A 20897-nucleotide genomic window follows, 5' to 3' on the forward strand; every position below is an offset into this window, starting at 1 on the left:
GTTTACGATCAGCCGGGTTTCCGACCCACATGGCGGCCCCTCGCCGTGGTTAAGAGCATCCAAAGAATGCTGAGAGTTTCATGTGGGTGACTTACACATTGAAGTGCCTGTGTCTGGGATGGAATGCGCACTCTCTCCTTGAAGGGTCGCACCCAGTTAACCTAACTCCAGAGATTATTAGTCATAGTTTGGCAAGAGCCAAGGCTTGGAGACCTCAGACTTGTGCGTTGGGCTCCGGCTAGATTTTAACCAGATAAAACTACTCCGCTTGCCAATTAAAGCACTGGCTGGCAAGCTTATTGCTGCTTGTCCAGCTAGAACCATCCAATCTGTTGAGGCCTTGGCTTGCAAGGTCAATGGGAGTTGAATGGGAAGAATCTCTGCCCCCAGTGACTGGTCCCTCCAATCCTAGTGATGAGCCAAGCTGGTCTGGGCTGTCATCAGCCAGGCCCTGGAACAGTGTAGATCTGCATCGCTCAAACCCAGACTACTGAGGGTTGAGATAATTGCGCCATTCCATTGCTAAGCACATCACTTTAGAGCAAATTCCGATCACTTTAGAGCCAATTCATCTCCAAGAAGACGGCCACTGAATCCCCCTCCACCCCAAGGAATTACTAGTGAAGGGATATATAGGATCAAACTAAAAGCTTACCAAGTAATGAATCTATAGTTTGGTTTCCACCAGCGTCACTTACTTTTTTATAAAATCTGTAAATTGCAGATTCCATCTGCTGTTCTTGTGACACGCATTTAAAAAAAATTCAATTTGTTGAAACTGGGCAGAATTATATTTAGTGTCGTGTCTGGTTGTAAGAATAATTCCTTTTTTTCGGATTTGGCAACTCAATACTATTATTTCGAAGCTGAATTTACACTGTTTTTATGACATTACTGCAGTATTAGGGACATAAGTCACTGGAACGAGACACGACTTTTATAATCGAGGTTCTGTCGAGTTTATTCCTTGCTGTCACCTTAAATTTAAAAATCCGGATAAACACCTCAAACGCGCTGACCGTTTTAATTGAAACGCTTATATTTTGCGAGGCAATTTCCATTCATTGAAGATCACAAGGTAAGTCGGGTGAAGAGACAATGTATGCAAGCGCTGAAGCCTTCGGCTCATCTGCTCTTTCTCTTCCAGAATACCCAGTGTACCATCTTCCCATTATGTCGTAGGAACATAGGAAAACAGGAACAAGGGCAGAAGGAGGCCATTCAGCCCACTGAGCCTGCTCCACCAGATTAATAACTTTTAACATATCTCTTAATCCTAAATAGCTGTTTCTTAAATGGGTCCAAAATCCTGACCTGAAATCATCCTTCCTGGTATCGGAAGCATTGGCTTCTCAGCGGGCATTTAAGACTAGGCTTTAAAAGGAAATGGCTGTGCTGCCCATAACATTAGCAAAATGATAACTGCTGTATGGCCTCGCTTTGAGAAGGGGAAAGGAACTTCATAAGCTGTGTCCGAGCTATTCAGCTCATTTACGATCACAAGGTAATAATAACAATAATAATCCTTGCATTTGATGTAGCACTTTTCACGTCTTTGAGACGTCTCAAAGTACTTCACAGAATATGCTGTAAAGTGAATTGACGGCAAATTTGTGGGCGAAACGCGGCAGGCAATTGCGCACAGCAGTGTACCACAAATAGTTGTGGATTAAGTGAGCAAAATATTATTTTTTTTGAGGGATTATTATCCCCAGAAAAGTGTTCCGCCAATCGACTAACAACTGGATTCCTACTTACTGCTCGATAAAGAGAGGCGTGTGGAGTAAGGAAACTTGGCCAATGTTTTACTCTGCCCGGGAATTGAACCCAGGTCCTCTCGCTTGCGAGGTGAGTGCTCTAACCACTGAGCTGCAGGACTCCACTGTTCCATATATTTCTGATTATCAGTTCTTCACTTCAAACAATTTCAAATGTTTTCACAACATGATGGGTCAGTTTCCTGCTCTCTCTCTCTCTCTGCCCCAAATCCTGCTCTCTCTCAAAAACTCTCAACTCATTTTCTTCCTGAAACCATTATACTTTAAATAATAATAATAATAATCCTTGCATTTGATATAGCGCTTTTCACATCGGGAGGACGTCCCAAAGCGCTTCACAGAACACACTGTAAAGTGAATTGACTGTATGTTCTGTGGCCAAAAGGCAATTGCACACAGCAGGGCACTTAATAAATATTTTGCCAGTGTTAGTGAGGTGCACTTGTTGCTGAGTTTAAGACTTTGTTCACCAGTCGTAGAGGAGAAATTACTGTGATGGCCTTAAATGTGAGGTAATTGTCATTCGAGCTATAGGAAGACTGATATTCAGAGTCCTGTAGCTCAGTGGTTAGAGCACTCGCCTCACAAGCCAACACACCTGGGTTCGATTCCCGGCAGGTCGAAACGTTGATAAGTTTCCTTACTCCACACGCCTCTGTTTACCTAGCGGTAAGTGGGAACCCAGTTGTTAGTTGATTGGTGGATCGCTTTTCTGGGGGTAATAATTCCTTCAAAAAAATAATAAATTTGGTCGCTCAATCCACGACTGTTTGTGGGACGCTGCTGTGCGCATTTGGCTGCCAGGTTTCATCCACAAAATATTCAGTCCATTCACTAAACAATATAAGGTGCAATGGAATTTTAAGTATTGTTTCTTTTGCACAAACCCAAATTCCAATCTGTTTTGTTAGCCTTGAACCTCTGACAACAGCGTAAAGGAATGCATTTTCAGTCTGTTTGAAAAGCAAGTTTAATGAGCTGGAAATGCCCTGCGAATATGAAATACTTTGATTATCAGCCCCTGGTGCTCGAATATAACTTGTTGCTTAAGACTATCAGTGGAACGGAATTTGTGTGTCGAATAGTTTTCAAAAATACTGTTATCTAGACAACTGCAGGGACCAATGTAAGATAATTAGCTCGAGCATCCCTATCATGCACTGTAATTCCATGACATTGTGTGATATATGCGCCTCTCTGCATCAATTTATTTTGTGTTTTTATTTGGAATTTGGTATTGAATTCCCACCAGACCCAGAACAGCAACAACCTCACAAAGGTTAATGTCTCAGACTACTCTACAATGAGGGGGTTAGACACTGAGGAGCAGAGAGGGATGGGGAGGTGATCATAAGGAAAGTCACAAGGTAGGTGTTAAGGTGGGACTTGAAGACAGGTAAAGAGCGGGCGAGATGGAGTGGTAGAGGGAGGAAATTCCAGAGGTTAGGGACTTCGAAATCGCATGTTCTTTCGACGAGCCAGCTGATTCGAGAGGGCAAGTAGAGGAGCGAGCCTTGCCACCCCCAAACTGGGTGATCATTTCAACGTTGAAGCAATGGTCTCCTCGAATAGCTTTCTAACGGGTGCTAATTCGGATCATTTAATTCATCCGACCTAACAGCTCACAATCAAACAGGTTCTGTCAAAGGTACGTGTAATGTAATAACCCGCTTGTAGCCCGTCAGTTAGTGGGGCTCCAGTTTCTTCAGCGACAATGCATTCACAACCCGCTGTCTCCCCTCTTAACAAAGCCGCACCGGCCTGCCAAGTGCCTGTTCTCTTCACGTCCCAAGTATAAGGAGTTCTGTAGCTCAGTGGTTAGAGCAGTAGCCTCGCAAGTCTGTCTGCCGCAAACCTGGGTTTGATTTCCGGCAGGGAGAAACGTTGAGCGAGTTTCCTTACTCCACGAGTCTCAGTTTCCCTAGCGGTAATTAGGAACCCGGTTGTTAGTCGATTGGCTAACGCCGCTTGTCTGCGGTTAATAATCCCTACAAAATAAATAAAAATAATTTAGTCACTCAATCCACGACTGTTTGTGGGACATTATGTGCGCAATTGGCTGCTGCGTTCCCCCACAAAACATACAGTCAATCAATTCACTTTACAGTATATTCTGTGAAGCACTTTGAGACGTCTCGAAGAAGCGATAAGGCGCTGTATCAAACGCAAGGATTATTATTATCATGATTAGACAGTGAGTGCCGACACGCTATTTGACCTCGGAGAATATCACTGACACCCTAGTTGTGTTTTACCGCACAGCCCCAGGTAAACCCTTTCCGCCAGGAGCAGAAACCTTGTCTACTTGGCTATGCCAGAGCTACTTAACCCCAATGTTTCCCCCAAAACAGTTAGCGCTTGCTGGTTCATATTAACCAGCGTGACACTGACCGGGAATTGAACCTGCAATCTTTGGTGTGTGTGTGTGTGTGGTGAGCTCGTCTTTATCCATTCCTTCACTGAGAGAGTTCAGCTGCTAATACTGGCCTGGGCTGATTCTCATCCTTCAGCAGTTCAGTCACACACTAAGGCTCAACCCCCTTTAGCTGTTTCCAATGTTTCCCAATTCCTCTACAAACGACAATTTTCACGCTGAGAGCACGGAGGGCGACCTTGTAAGGTTGGACTGATTGACAGTACACCACAGCCAAAACATTGACCAAGTCCATTTCTAAGCTCCAGAAATAGCTGTTGCTCGAATGTCTTGGTTTGCGGAAAGCAATTCCTTTGCAATTTACATGGTAAAATTGCGAATTAAACGACAGCAAGTGAATCTTGAACTTTCTTCGTGCGATTTTCCTCGATTTTAATGAATATCTGGACGTGGCTACCCTCTATGTTAAAAAATAATTTGCCTACAGAACATTTCGTAGCGACAAATGATTTTAATTTAAAGTAGCCAATCCTACCGCAGCTGGCCAGGGTTTAAGGTGTTCAGTTCTCTCCAGGATCGGTTCTTGTAAAGCTTAATCAATTAGAAATATCCGAAGAATCTTGCTGGGAGCTAACAAGGTAGTGTAAATACTTTCGCAAACAAGGATTAATTCCTCTTCTGCTGAGCATTAATTAACAATTCAGAAGAATATTAGCTGTGGAGATTTAACTTGCAGAGGCCGAGTTATACAAAGCTCTTTTTCTCCTCACTTGTGTGTGTGTGGGGGGGAACAGACTCGGTTAGAATTATAGGTTACGTTCTGATATGTGAACGTTAAAAACTAGATTGAAATATTCCCGAAACGCACTGCATTTTGAAATATTGCTACTCGCAGACGTCCTTTTTGCAGAAATGTACGTAAATGGGGAATGATAAAAGAAAGATTACCATTTGCCTTTTTTTTTCAAAGCAAGATCTACTCAGTCACACCTTTGAGGCAGCAAGTCAGAACAGTGTCCATTCAAATCGATAATATAATAATAATAATCTTTGCGTTTGATATAGCGGCTGATCAGGTCTTCAGGACGTCTCAAAACACTTCACAAACTATATAAAGTGAATTGACTGTATATTTGTGGGCGAAACACGTTTAAGGTGTTGTCCCACAACCAGTCGCGGATTGAGTGACCAAATTGTTGTTATTTTTGAAGGAATTATTACCACCGGAAAAGCGATCCGCCAATTGGCTACCAACCGGGTTCCTACTTACTGTTGGGTAAACAGAGGCGTGTGGAGTAAGGAAACTTGCCCAACGTTTCGTCCTGACCGGGAATCGAACCTGGGTCTCTCGCTTGCGGGGCAAATGCTCCAACCACTGAGCTACAGGGCTCCACAATATAAAGCGCTTTGAGGCATCCTCCTGCCACTATTGTACTGCTCCTGAATCCTCAACTATTACTATTACGTGAGAGTGGATACACAATGCATTAGACACATCGGGTCACCTCTGTTGCAATGGGTACTCGTGTTGGTGTTTTTTATATGGTATGAGGACCTATGGAATAGTAATATTTAGTACTTAATTACCAATTCTGTTTTCAAAACACTGTTGTTTCAGCAGCAGGTTCCCTGATGAGGAATATTGTTCTGTTGGATGCACTTGACTGCACTTGAGTGTGATAACACTGACCTTCCAGGAATTCTAATTATAAATTAAGTTTCTTATTGAATTTTTGCCACGGTTCCATTTTAAGCTCAGGGGCAATTCGAGAAATGTTTGTACGAGATCAGGCCATAAGTACAAAAAGTCGGCCTGGTTTGAAATTGAGTGTGGACACGTTTGAAATCACAACATGCTGACTAAGTTTAAGGAAAGAGTACCTACTACAAACAGTTATTGATGAATTTTCACTTACTCCATCGTTTAGGAGGTGTTTTGTTGGAACGATCCTATGAATAATTCTTAATTTGAAAGGATTTGCTGTAAAGTGTAGTGACTGTGTGCATTTTGTAAGTCAGAGGATACAGAAAAGGACTACCAAAATCATTGAGGGGATGGAGGGACTGGACTATGAGGAGCAATTAGGTAAATTGGGCGTGTTCACGCTGGAGAAGAGAAGGTTGAGGAGTGATATGATTGCAGCCTTTAAAATTCTGAAGGGAATAGATAATGTAGACCAGGATAAGATGTTTTATATTGCACTGAACAGTAGACCAGAGGACACGGCCTGCGATTGAAGGGGGTAAATTCAGAACAAATCTGCGGAAACACTACTTCAGTGAGCAAGTAATAAACATATGTAGCAGGCACACGAGGGAGACAGACGGTGGAAGCAAAGAATATCATTTGTTTCAAGAGCAAATTAGATAGATTTCCGCTAGAAAATAATATCTGGGGATACAGTGTACAGTTTGGATCACAACATGTCAAGCGACTGCTAGGATGGTGGAAGGCGAAGTAGATGGATCTTGGTCTTCTTTCGTCAAGCAAATTCTTACGTTCTTGTGTGCACGGCAGTCAATTGACACACACAGCAATGGCCCAAGAATTGAATGGCCAAATGTTGTTTGTCAGTTTTCTAGGGGATTTTTTTGTGTTGTGTAACAAGCCGATGTGGGTGGTGAATTTATTAGCCAAAAAAGCCCTCGTCGTGGGAGTGGGGATGGCATCTTTCCCAGTATTAGGTCATGATCTCCAAAGAAACATGAGAAAAAAAAACTACGCTGGGCAGCAACTCTCCAGTAGCCTCAAAGCAATTGATCAAAATAATATTTTAAATAACTTGAACTTTTTGTTCACTAAGATTCGCCCACAAAATATGCAGTCACTTCACTTTACAGTATATTCTGTGAAGCGCTTTGAGACGTCTCGAAGACGTGATAAGGCGCTATATCAAAAGCAAAGATTATTATTTTTATAATGAGTTGAGGAGATGAATAGTTTGTAACAACAACGCCTACAGTTAACAGTAAGATTGACGTCCCAAAGCTCTTCGCATTCTATCATGTGTAGTGACTGTGTATTTAGATTTGATTACATGGAAAAAGTGGGGAAAGTGTCAAATGGATGCACCATAAATGCACACATGATGGAGAAGAGATGAGAGGGAGTGTAAAAGAGGGAATTAGGATCAGCGGAGGTTCATCTAGAGCAGGGAGGTCCACAGGCAGATTTCAACTGCAACCCCACCCCCCCCTCCCCCACCACCACCCCCTGCATTTCACTGGCCCACCACTCCCTCCATAACCCGTAAATGTTATGATTCTGGAAGGGAAACACGAAAATATTGCTTATGTGGCCTATGAATGCTTCTCAAAGAGGGCATCAGCAGCTAAAGAGTTGGCTCACCCTGATCTAGATTATAAATACCTACACAGACTAATTATAATAATAATAATACTCAGATAATCCTTGCATTTGATATAGCGTCTTATCGTGTCTTTGAGACATCTCAAAGCGCTTTGGGCTGAATGGCCTGTTTCCTGTTTGCTATAACAGTTTGTAGCTATGTTGATAGGCTGGAGATGGAGAGTGTCAGCAATCTGAAACAAGCAGCTGGATATATTTTTGGTGAGAGAAGAATTAGTATATATCGTAAAAGATAAAGTACGGAATGCAACTTTAGGAATAGTCGGAAATGATCACAATCGTCTCTTTGTTTGCCTTAAGTTACACAATGTTTCTAAGTACTGCTGTGTGTTGAAAACACCCCCTTCGCACTATCGTATTCTAAGACTTGGGAATTCTTGGGAAACTTTCACGGGTGGAACAACAAGCATTTCTGTGTGTGGGAGGGAGAGGCTGGTTGCTGAGACAGAGAGGTTAATGTAGAAAAAGTTAAGAGGATTGTAACTGTTCCAAACAACCGCAGGTAACACGAGAATACCAACCCCCCCCCCCACTCCCACCTCCCGCATTACTTTTCAATACATCAAAGCTATTTACAACTCCTGTGAAGGCACCCTTCTGCTTTATTGCAGATTAATGGAAAAGAAAGAGTGCTATAAATCACAGCCTCCAGAAAGTTGTTACGATGCAGTGGAATAATTTTTGCTGTCGTGAAAAGATTCCTGCGCAGAATATATATTTTCTTTTGAAAAAAAAGAAAGTCTCCTGGTGGAAGCCGATAATTGACGATACTTTGTAAAACGGGCGAAAAATCACTTAGAAGCGAAGAATAAAAACAATGGTAACGAGTTCACATCGCGTGTCTTTGAGCAGCGGGTTTGAGTTATGGAATTTCAGAAGTCCCGTCATTTCGAACTAAGACGTTGGCCAAAATAGTTGCTTCTTTTTGAAACAGCTCTAAGTTACGTGCCATTAGCAGATGTATTTGCAAAGTGCCAATAAAAAGATATTACGCGGACTTCATTCGGCTTCGGTGGAGAGAGACGGATGGTAAGGTAATCGTGGTACTTCTCTGGCTGTTGATGTTAAAGAGAAAGGAGTTCCGATACATGAAATTGCAAGTTACTGAAAGCTGGGTGTGAGGTTCCTTTTACCCAATGTTTCCAACTAAAATGAGAAGAAATCCCTGAAGCAGAAGCAGGCTCCCGGTCAGCTCGCTGTGCCAAACGCTTTGAGACGTCCTCCCGACGTGACAGTGTAAACAGTGATGGTAAATTTTTCAAATGCACTATACACTGTGAAGGCCGTTATATAAATGCAAGTTGTTGTTGTTGTTGTTGTCACACTTAAGCTCCATCTCAAAAGAAGGTGGAAACTTCCCCGACAGGACAAAACGTTAGGCAAGTTTTCTTACTCCACACGCCTCTGTTTACCTAGTGGTAAGTAGGATCCGGTTGTTAGTTACTTTTTCGGGGGTAATAATCCCTTTAAAAAAAAGATAATTTGGCCACTCAATCCACGACTGTTTGTGGGACGCTGCTGTGTACAATTGGCTGCTGTGTTTCTCCCACAAAATACAGAGTCAATTCACTTTGCAGTATATTCTGTGAAGCGCTTTGAGACATCTCGAAGGCGTGATACCAAATGCAAGGATTATTATTATTATATTATTAAGTACAACGATGAAGTAGATACTCACCAGAGAAATAGTGAGGTGCACACATCTTACATGTTATCTTACACCTCGCCCCCTCCTTAGCCTCCTTCAAGTCCCGCATCAAAACCCTCCTCTTCGACCATGCCATTAGCCACCCCCTTCCCCTCCCTTCTCCCCCCCTGACCCCAGCTCGGGTCTGAAATGCTGTTACACTGTCCAGCGCCTTGGAACGTTCTCCCGACGTGAAAGGCGCTATACACATGTAATCTTGTTGTTGTTTTAAACATTAATATGATTATTTGTTTAATATGGCCCATTAATATTTACGCACTTCAATCAGGATTGGTTTGAGTTGCTAATACAGGTCAGTAGAAAGGATCCTCAAATTTGGGTTGGAGTTTTAGTAAGCCATTACTTTTACAAACCTTAATCATACATGACATCTCAGCCTATTAATAGGTGCATGCCGTGAAGCAATTCACATCTGAGGATAAGCATTAAGTGTTTTATTATGTTAAAATAAACCAGGAAATATCATACAATGACAGTGATTACAATAACTGGAATAAAGGTAGCCATTACAACTGCATCTGTTATGCACTACCCGGTTTACCATTGTATCCTGGGGAAGACAGCCTGACAGACTCCTAACCTCGATGCTTTTTCTTGATAAATGGACCTCCTCTGGTAAACTGCTCTCTGGAGCGATTAAGCTATGCAGTTGTTATAGGTGAAGCTCGTAATTACATCCTCTGTGTGAATAAAGAGTTGTGTGTGTGTGTGCTCAAACTTGACATTTTACAATATCAATGATAATAATAATGTACGCATTTGATACAGCGTCTTATCACGTCTTCGAGACGTCTCAAAGCGCTTCATAGAATATACTGTAAACTGAATTGACTGTATATTTTGTGGGCGAAACACGGCAGCGTCCCTACAAACAGTCGTGGATTGAGTGACCAATTTTCTTTTGAAAGATTGTTATCGACGGAAAGCGATCCGCCAGTTGACTAACTGATACACTTGAACTGATACCAAACACAGTGGGACCTCCACTTCTGTACATCAGGGTGATAGACATTTGCACTCCATTAGCACTGCCGTTCTCGGGATCTACTTTTCACGGCAGTGATCTCTGCTGCGACACGTTCTGAGATGAATTCAAAGCTCTGGGACACTTTTATGTTGAGGTGAGTGTTAATCCCACTGCCCCTGACATGACCATCTCCAAGGTGATGTGAGCAGCAGACCTCTAGGGCGATTTTCACAACTCTCTTCGGTCACCCTCCTCCCCGCCCTCCACCCCTCCTGATCCCAACCCCAAGCTCAGGTGCGGTTCCCTGACTGTCCAGTGCCTTGGTACGTCCACCTGACGTGAAAGGCACTGCGTAAATGTAATTGGTTGTTGTTGTGGGTTCAGCCCCATGTTGAAAAATTGCAGTAGCAAAGTCCAGGCTGATATTCCAATGCAGCGTTGAGGGGTGGGGGGAGGGTTTAGGGGGTGCATTGCCAAGGATGCCGTCCTAAAGATGAGATGTTAAACCAAGGTACTATCTGTCTCTTCAGGTGTGTTAAAGATCCCATGACATTACTTTCCTCGAAAAGAGAATGGAGTTTCTCCTGATCTCTCACCAATAATTTCCCCAGATAAAATTGATGATTAACTTCATGGCTGTTTGTGGGACATTGCGGTGCACAAATTGGCTGCCCCTACAATATCCAGTCACTGCACTTTACAGTGAACCCGTGAAGCAGTTTGAGACAACCTCCTCATGTGAAAGACACGATCTCAAATAAATCCAAGGATTATTTTCATTATATTTATTATTATTGATGTTGCGCATTTAGATGGCGATTTGCTGCCAGTAGAAAAAAAGGAGTGTCAGAAGATGGCTCGAGCATAATTAACCCAAGTCTGAATTAATAATAATAATAATAATCCTTGCATTTCATGTAGCGCCTTATCACGTCTTCGAGACGTCTCAAAACGCTTCACAGAACAGACTGAAAAGTGAAGTGACTGTATTCCTGGGCTAATAATAGCAAACTGAGTTTATTTCACGTTCTACCCATCTTAATTAATGAAATTGATTAATTAAGATGGGGGGGGTCAGAGGGAGATCCCTGATTGTTTTAATTTGAAGGTGAAATTGCAGTCAAAATATAAACAGACCTTTATCTCCTGTGTGGTGTTCCTGTCTGAGTGGATCCAGAATGCCTAAGCCTTTATCGCAGCGGGTGCAGGCACTTGGAGATGTAGCTATTCAAATCAGCACTGCTTTTAGCTTTCAGTTCCTGTTACTTATGAGGAGTCAGCCTTGCTCTGACTTGCACTCAGCCAGAGATCTGCAAGTCTGCAAGAAAACCCCCGAGCCCCAGCTTCAGCTCACAGTCAGAACATTGCTCAGCGGCTCATGTGATTTCCTCAGCATCTTTAAGCATTGCAGGGATTTGTCATCTCCCCTGCTGTCACCAGGATATTCTGCCTTTAAATATAAAGAGGAGCATTTCACTTTTAATGTCCTGTTCCTGATAATTTGTAGGCAGACGCACAGATGCTAGCCAACATCCCCAGTGAACGTCACACGGAACTCTTGATACAATAACCAGTAGGTAAACTTCACTTCACGGCTGTTTGTGCGTGGTGGGGTGTTGCTGTGTGCAAATTAGCTGGGCCCCCGTCTCAAGACCCTCCTCTTCGACCGCACCTTCGGTCACCCTCCCACCCCTACCTTCGCTGCCCTCCACCCCTCCTAATCCCAACCCCCAACTCGGGTGCAAATCCTTGACTGTCCAGTGCCTTGGGATGTCCTCCCGACCAGAAAAGCGCAATTCACATTTTTTGTTGTTGTTGTTGCATTTGCCTACAAAATACACAGGTAAAATCCTGCGAAGCGCTTTGAGACATTTGGAAGATGTGGTGACAACAAATGGCATTGATATAGCACCTTTCACGTTGGGAGGTAAGGTGCTGTATCAAACGCAATGATTATTGTCAGTCATGAAATCAGTCCTTGCAATTTGATGCAGCGCCTTATCACGTCTTTGAGACGTCTCAAAGCGCTTCACAGAATATATTGTAAAGTAAATTGACTGTATATTTTGTGAGCAAAATGTGGCAGCCAATTGCACACAGCAGCGTCCCACAAACAGTTTCAAATTGAGTGTCTAAATTATTATTATTATTGTTTTATTGTTGTTTTTGGAAGGACTATTACCCCCAGAACTGCTGGGTACCTATTTACTGCGAGGTAAACAGAGCCGTGTGGAGCAAGGAAACTTGGCTAAGGATTATTAAAGTATTGTTGTTCAATTTCAATCAGTTTAAACTTCAAAAGAGTGCAGAGCAGACAATTGATTGCCTCTGACTAAAGTCATTCACTGCATTGTGCACGCGCATCACAATCTCGGACTTCCTCACATGAACAAAACATATCAACAATTTCAAAAATAATGTCATTGGAAAATTCCCAACTACCTGAGTGAAAATCCTTGAAATCTGTGTAAATGTTTTATCCATGAGATTTTTCCTTCGTGGTTTTCAAGGGTATATGCAGATTTGCAAAGTCTCCATAGCTTCTGTGAAATTGTGCATCGCACGGAGCTTTAATTGTAACTCGAAAAGTGTAACAGGATCTGTTAAGAGAGTCAAAGGACCGTAGAGTCTAAACCCCTCTCCTGTAACTATTCTTGCTCTGTAAGCCTGATTAATGTTGTCGTCAGCTTTGCACGCTATTGTAAATATGCCAGCTCCGAGTTCTATCAGAGCGCAGCTTCCGGACAGGCGTGAGGTTGGCTAACTCTGTGTTAAAAGTCGACGGTCTTTTGTGTTTTGCAGGGAGTCCCCAAGCCTATTGCTGTGGAGCCGTGTTCGACGACCAGAGCTGCAGTTCTGACCGTTTTTATATGTCTGCCGAGAGGCTCGTGTGGAACCCCACCTCCCGGTCAATCAGGTGAGACTCAGACCCAGAGACCAGGTTTGCTTGAAACTTCCGAAGGAAGGAAATTGATCTTTGCGAGATCTTTGAGATTCGTTGTTTTCTCGCCCACCTGAGGGGTGGCCAGAGGCAAAGAGAAAAACTGTTGAAAATAACCCGAGTCTATTTTTTTTAGATATGTATTGTAATAAAACCCCGGAATTGGAACCTAGCCGAAACCGAAAACGACACCTTCGAAATTCTTTCCTTCGGTAATTCTGTAAAAGAGTTTAGTCAGTTAGGTGATGAGTCGTGAATTAAGGTCTCCGAAGAGAATTGTTTGAGTCAAACGCATTCGGCCCCCAATGTGTATCTTGCCGCGTAGTAAATGACCATTGCGATTCAATGCTCCGGTTAGTCAGAAGAAGAACGTCTCTCGCTTGGTGGTGAACAACAACAACAAATGGCATTTGTACAGTGCGGTTCACTTTGGGAGGACGTCCCAAGGCACTGGACAGTCAGGGATTCGGACTGAGCCCGGGTCAGGGGACGGGGGGGGGGGTTGGGGTAAGTGAGGGTTGAGGGCAGGGAGGATATAGGAGGGTGGTCGGATACACGGTCAAAGAGGAGACTCTTGAGACGTGTCTTGAAGGAGCAAGGGAGGGAGAGAGGCGAAGGGAACGTGGGATGGAGTTCCAAAGGGTGGAGGCAGAGAGGCTGATGTCCTGAACGCCGATGGTGGGGCGGACCAGACCGGACAGGAGACATGGAGCAAGCCATGACAGTCAGCTCTTAAGCTGAAAGCGAGTTCTTTTTGTCTTACCTCCGCAGTTTTGATGAGCAGTTAAAAGTCGTGATCTCTACCTTTGCTGTCGCTGATCGCTGTGATGAAGGGAATTGGTTTATCCCAACTTTTCCCATTTAACATTCTCCAAAAAAAAACAAGGGAGTTACAGATGAGTCGTTTTGATCTATGCTGGGGGTGGGGAGAAGCGAGTGGGGGGTGGGGGGGCAGGAGCGCGGGGTGGGAGAGAGTGGGGGGAAGAGAGGGGTTTGAAACAGGTTGAAACAAACCCAGTTGAAACGATAGATTTTAACCTTGGCAAGATCACAGCACGGCCCTGCTTAGGACCAATGGCCATTTTAACAACAACTTGCATCGACTTAGCGGCCTTCACGCACGCTGGAGGGTGTCTCGGAGCGCTTAACACCGCCGCGGGAACAGAGACGCTGGAATTTGGGAGCTCCGGGATTTTAAAGGCGGCCCCCGAAATACCAGGCTGACGAGCAGGAGCAACAAATGGCAAAATAGGCGCTGGAAATCTGAAATCAAAACAGAAGTGGCCGAGTACACACAACAGGTCAGGCGGCATCGATGGAGAGAGGGAAGTGAGTTAACGTTTCAGGTTGATGACCTATCGTCAGAGTAGCCAAACTTGTTCCATTGCCAGCTGGAGTCTAGCCCTCGGGGTGTTCAGACCGCAGCAAATTGATGGTTGCCTCGGCATTATAGGGGTTGCCGGAGCTTTTAACCCGTCGCCTTTCACCTTACAGCCAGGAGCACCGCTCGTGCAGCTGTTCTTCAGTGTTCCATATCAGCCCAGACCCCATCTGTGAGCCTTCACCAGTGCTTTTCACAGCTTGTGGGACACTTGCCCAGATGGTGCCATTTTACTGAAGCTTTTTCTATCTGCATGTTCGATGCAAGTTCGAATGCAGTGGTAATCATTAGCGGAGGTGTATGGGGGAGGTGGGGGGTGGAGGGGGGTGTGAAGGTGTCATGAGGGGATGCTTGAACCAGGAGGAAGCACCCAATGTGGAGTCCTGTAGCTCAGTGGTTAGAGCACTCGCTTTGCAAGTGAGAGACCTGAGTTCAATTCCAGGCAGAGGGCGAAACCTTGGGCAAGTTTCCTTACTCCACACAGAGCCTAATAATAATCCCTCCAAAACCAAAAACAATAATAAATTGTCATTTTCAATCTATGACTGTTTGTGGGACACTGCTGTGCGCAATTGGCTGCCGCCTTCGCCCACAAATATACAGTCAATTCACTTTACAGTATATTCTGTGAAGCGCTTTGGGACGTCCCCCAGCCGTGAAAAGCGCTATATCAAATGCAAAGATTATTATTATTATTAAATTGGTCATTTTCAATCTACGACTGTTTGTGGGACATTGCTGTGCGCAATTGGCTGCCGCGTTCGTCCACAAATATACAGTCAATTCACTTTACAGTGTGTTCTGTGAAGCACTTTGGGATGTCCTCCCGATGTGAAAAGCGCTAAATCAAATGCAAGGATTATTATTATTATTAATAGTAACAATAATAATTTGGTTCCTCAATCCATGACTGTTCGTGGGACGCTGTTGTGTGCAAATTGGCTGCCGCGTTTTGCCCACAAAAGATACAGTCAATTCACCCTACAGTGTTTCCTGTCAAACGCTTTGAGACGTCTCGAAGACATGATAAGGCGCTGTGTCAAATGCAAGGAATATTATAATTATTATTGCCCAGCCGTCTCCACCACGGACTGTGGCCGTTTTGTCAGTCGCCTGGTGAAAAGCAAGAACCCCCTCTGTCTGCCAAAAGCCGTCAGAAGGAACGCTGGGATGGCTCAACGTCGGAGAACAAAAGGAAACAAGCGGAGAGACCCGGTCAGATCGACGTGGGTCACCAGAGAAGCCCCATCTGCCAGGGAGTAGCTAACCCTGGCTTGGAAGCACACCCTGTGCTCTCAGGCAATAAATGAACAAGAGCAGCCAATTCACACTTGGCCACACACGACACCAGATTATGGGGAGATGGCTTGGCTCATCTCCGTGTAATCAGGAATTGTTATTTTACACGACTCTCTTGCAGCTGGAGCCTCAACCAAGAGACCTTCCTTCTGTCAAAACCTGGAGTTCCTCAGGGCCCTCTTTGCCTCGAAGCAGGGAATCCTCTGCCTTCGCGACAGCCATGTCCTTTCCTTAAAAATATTGAAATGGGTTGGACCTCCGCTAGCTGGAGCCTCAGGAGTCCTCCGCAATTTCACTGGTTATTAGCCAGACCCAATAGAAAGAGAAGAGAGGTTTCGAACTTCGCCATTGCTCCCCGAAGCGTGTAGAACTCTCTCTCTCTCTCTCTCTCTCTCTCTCTCTCTCTCGAACTCTTTGCCTTGCAGCCCCCACCAGCCTCCCACCACTCCTCAATTTCAGGTTGCGGCTTGAAGACCTACCTTTTCGACCGTGCCTACGGTCACCTTCCCCCTCCTCCCTGGCTTGGCGTCGCACTCCGCCACTGTCAGGCGCTCTGAGGCGCTGTCCGGTGTGAAGGGCGGTATATAAATCCAAGTTGTTGTTGTTTCTTCTGAGGCAAGAGCAGACTGGATTGACAGTCTCAGCTGGGGAGAACTTTTTCCACCCAGTTGGACTCTGTAATTCCCAAGCCACTCGTCTTGTTACGATCATCAGAACAAACTGTCCAAGCGAAAATATGGAGATATGTATACACAGCAATAATTCTGAGTAAAAATAGAAATATTATTGTGAGCACGGGGAGTGACAAGTGCAACTCACTGTTAAATACAAACAGAAAAGTTCTACTAACCATCTGCAGCTGGTAGAAAATTGATGCAAAAATTGTCCCTGCAAATAATCACAACCCAATGCAGACAAATCAGTGATCAAGGAAACGAGGAAAATCGGTGTCTTTTCAGATACACAAAAGCCTGGATGATCCGCTCCGCACTTGATTGATTCGTATCTTCGCCAGCTCGGTGGCAAAGTTAGCTGCAGTACTTGGCTGCTTGACCTGCCTGAGCTAAGCTATGCAGCTGCGAAACTGTGTCCGTGTCGGTACGTAAAACGTTACGAGCGGAAAATTTTTCATCTTCCTGAACAGTGAATCACAATCTGTTGCTAATCTTCGCCAAGAGACAATTACTTTCCGCTGTGAATCAGCTTTCACTCCGACAGCTTTCACAACCTGAAAACGCACTGATGTTCACCTGACAGCTATCTGTCTTGGCGATTTAAAAGCGCACGCCTTGTTGCAAAACAGAGATGGCACATGACTCTTGAGTTTTTTTAAAAACAACATTGACTTTAGCCCGATAAAAAAATCAGTTGCTGCAGTAAAGTTGTCCCCTTGGAGACGTTATTAATAATAACAATCCTTGCATTTGATATAGCGCCTTATCACGTCTTCGAGACGTCTCAAAGCGCTTCAGAGAATATACTGTAAAGTGAATTGACTGTATATTTTGTGGATGAAACGCGACAGCCAATTGTGCACAGCAGCGTCCCACAAACAGTCGTGGATTGAGTGACCAATTTAGCATTTTTTTTTGTAGCATAGCGCTTTCAGGACATTGACTTTGTCTGTTTGTTTGGAGGGAGGGATAGGAGGGAGGGAGCAGTGGTTTTTAAAACATTAGGAGACATTTGAAATGTGGACAGCACAAAACAACTTAAAAATAATAGCAGGGGTTGCAAGTATATTTTGAATAGGTAAGAGTTTACCAATTCGGGATTACATTAATAGAACAAATTCATTCCTTTAAAATCTATTTTTCTTCTTGAAGAGTATTCAGCAGGTGTACATTGAAATTGAATCAAAACCCTAAAGCGCATTGAGAAATGTTGGTATAGTGATGTGAACATAAGCGTTCTTCAACGCAGCAGAATGTTTCTGAACTGAAATTGTGTCAACCTGGTTCAGCTGGGCAGCTCTCACGCAAACTCACGGGAATTTTCCATCTACCCATCCATCCCGGAATGGAAATGAAGACGTGAAGTACGTATTGAGATTATTAATGCTTGAGTTTTAGAATTGATAGAGACGCAGAAAATGTTTTGGGTTTTTTTGGTTGTAAAACATCTTTTGAATCATTGGGGCTTAGTGACGAAACCAAGTGCAGTAATGGGCAGTTGTGGTTTATATTAATCCCAAAGCAGTGTAAATAGCTCATTCATCATACATGGAGATGCTTCCTCAGGGAACACTCCAGTGGGAGTTACTAGCCTTCCAGTCAGGGTCATCCTCATCGCTATTTGGTTAAAGTTATCAAAAAAAGCAACCTCTTGAATGAAAGCAGCTGCCACTCAAATTCTCTTTCTCGCTCTGATTTACTGGAAGGCAAGTGATTTCTCATAGCAAGGATGGGAGCCCCGAAATTCTGCCTAGTCTTAACCCGAGGCTTTGCTTTAAGAGAGGAAGGATGTCTCAACGTTTTAAGTGCCGCCCCCCCCGCCCCCCGTCTCGTTAGATATTCTTCAAGGTCTGACAAAGGGATTGACCTAAAACATTAGAATTCTGAGCCTTTTGGTAATGATAATAATAATCCTTGCACTTGTTACGGTGACTTATCATGTGGTTGAGACGTCTCAAAGCGCTTCACATTGTATATTTTGTGGGCGAAACACGGCAGCCAATTGCGCACAGGAGTCACAAAAAATCGTGGATTGACAAATTTTTATCATTCTTATTTTTTAAGGGATTAATATCCCCGGAAAGCGATCCGCCGATCGACTTATAACCGGGTTCTTACTTACGGTAAACGGTGGCGAGTGGAGTAAGGAAACTTGCCTAAGGTTTTGCCGTGCCCGGGAATCGAACCCAGGTCCTCTCGCTTGCAAGGCGAGTGCTCTAACTAATACGCCTTATCACGTCTTCAAGGCAACAACAACAACAACTCCTCAGAACTCCACCGGTTGACACTCAGTTCAAATAGTCGGTTAAGTTCAATTGGAATTTGCACTGATCTGTTTTTTCTGGTGCTGTCTTGGGTTCGGTATCCCACCTCGATGGAGGAGAGCAGGACAGGATGAAGTGGAGTCCTGCAGTGTAGTGTTGAGAGCACTCGCCTCACAAGCCAGAGGACTCGGCTTCGATTCCCGGACAGGGAAAAACCATAAGCAAGTTTCCTTACTCCACACGCCTCTGTTTGCCTAGCGGTAAGTAGGAACCCGGTTGTTAGTCGATTGGCGAATTGCTCTCTGGGGGTAATAATGCCTTCAAGAAAAAAATTATAATCATAATTTGGCCACTCAATCCACGACTTGTTTGTGAGACACTGCTGTGCGCAATTGACTGCTGTGTTTCGCCCACAAAACCCACAGTCACTACACTTCACAGTATATTTTGTGAAGCGCTTTGAGAGGTCTCGAAGACATGATAAGGCTCTGTATCAAATGCAAGGATTATTATTAGTGGTAAGCGGCAGTGATAAAATGCTGTGAAACACCCTGATGTCTGCCTGCCTCCCTCCACCAACATAAACCCAGCACTTACCACCAACTATTATTTTCCTTTTTTTTTAAACCTGAGAACGAACAGAACAGAAGCTCATCTCGTCTCCCAGTGCTACACAAGTCCGGGACTGCATCGTGTAATTCCCTTTATATTTAGTACAGCGTGTAATGGAGAACAGAAGGTGATGCCTGGAGATACTCAGACCATCTTACTGATGAGGCGACAGACACTCAAGCCTCTCTGGCAGTTTAGAGCAAATCAATATTTAATTATTCAAATGGGCAACAACCCACAGATGAATAAAATTATATGATTTTTTTTATGCTGAGGCACAAATAATTGCTGTTTGAGATACTTCAGTGCCAGTGCTGGTCCGCTGTTTGTATTCTACCCGAATGGCTTTGGCAGTCTTACCGGATGGTTGAGAAAACATCACACAGTTCAACAGCTACTGTCAGCTCAAATCAACAATCTACTAACGGTTTCCATCTCCAGGAGCTGTGGTATGTATTCAGCTTGTCAAGCTAGTCCAGGGAACGGACCTATTAATAATAATAATCATCCTTGCATTTGATATAGCGCTGTACGTCTTCCAGACGTCTCAAAGCGCTTCGCAGAACATACTGTAAAATGAATTGACTGTATATTTTTGGGTGAAACCCGGCAGCCAAAACGCACAGCAGCGTCCCACATACAGTCGTGGATTGAAGTGACCAGATTATTATTGTTTTTTTTCTTGAGGGATTATTATCAGGCGTGTGGAGTAAGGAAACTTGCCCAAGATTTCACCCTGCCGGGAATCGAACCCAAGTCTCTCGCTTGCAAGGCGAGTTCTCTAACCACTGAGTTATTATTAATAATAATTATAATAATGATAATAATTCTTGCATTTGATACAGAGCCTTATCACGTCTTCAAGGCAACAACAACAACAACAAAATTACATTTGTATAGTGACTTTCACGTCGGGAGGGCGTCCCAAGGCGCTGGACAATCAGTGTTTCAGACGTCTCAAAGCTCTTCACAGAATATAGTGCAAAGTGAATTGACTGTATATCTTGCAGGACAATGTCATATTTCGGCATCAGCCCAGTCTTTTAGCAGCGTTCTTCAGTTCTTGCTAAACAATTGAATATTCACTATTTCTAGGGATTGTCTTTTTTAATGTGAATCCTTCTCCTCTACGATGCTTACCTCTTTTCCGTGTGTTTTCATATGCTAATAATGCAGTGTGAACACACTGTTCCTCTAAGAATAGAGCACAAGAGGCTTTAATACAAATGACAGCTAAACACTGCAATTTTCTATCAAACGCTGAAACCTATCGTCGATGGCTCAGAGGGTGCCATATAATTAAAATAATTACTTCATCAAAAAGCTTTCTGCGCTCCCTTCTAATATCTGACATTGATTTCTGCCTCTGTTACTTTGCCGTTGTAAAAAGGAAAGTGTTACATTCTAGTCAAAACGTGGCTGCGTCCTGGCATTTGGACGTGAGCCAACGATATTTCGTGCTTTTCATTCTGCTGGTTTTCTGCTTGTAACTCGGTCTTGCTGTGTGTCCCCTGCCATCTTCACTGAGC

At 43.9% G+C, this 20897-nt stretch overlaps 1 protein-coding gene across 1 annotated transcript in view; it reads left to right on the top strand.

Moving 5' to 3' along the window:
• Positions 1-20897, top strand: part of atrnl1b (attractin-like 1b) — a 412284-nt gene that overhangs the window by 375572 nt on the left and 15815 nt on the right. Inside the window, exon 29 of the mRNA XM_042336792.1 lies at positions 13000-13114. Coding sequence (XP_042192726.1) covers positions 13000-13114 — 115 coding nt within the window. The remainder of the gene's footprint in view (positions 1-12999; positions 13115-20897) is intronic.

The sequence above is a fragment of the Callorhinchus milii genome, unplaced genomic scaffold (assembly GCF_018977255.1).
Source record: "Callorhinchus milii isolate IMCB2004 unplaced genomic scaffold, IMCB_Cmil_1.0 Scaffold7, whole genome shotgun sequence".
Classification (NCBI taxonomy): domain Eukaryota; kingdom Metazoa; phylum Chordata; class Chondrichthyes; order Chimaeriformes; family Callorhinchidae; genus Callorhinchus; species Callorhinchus milii.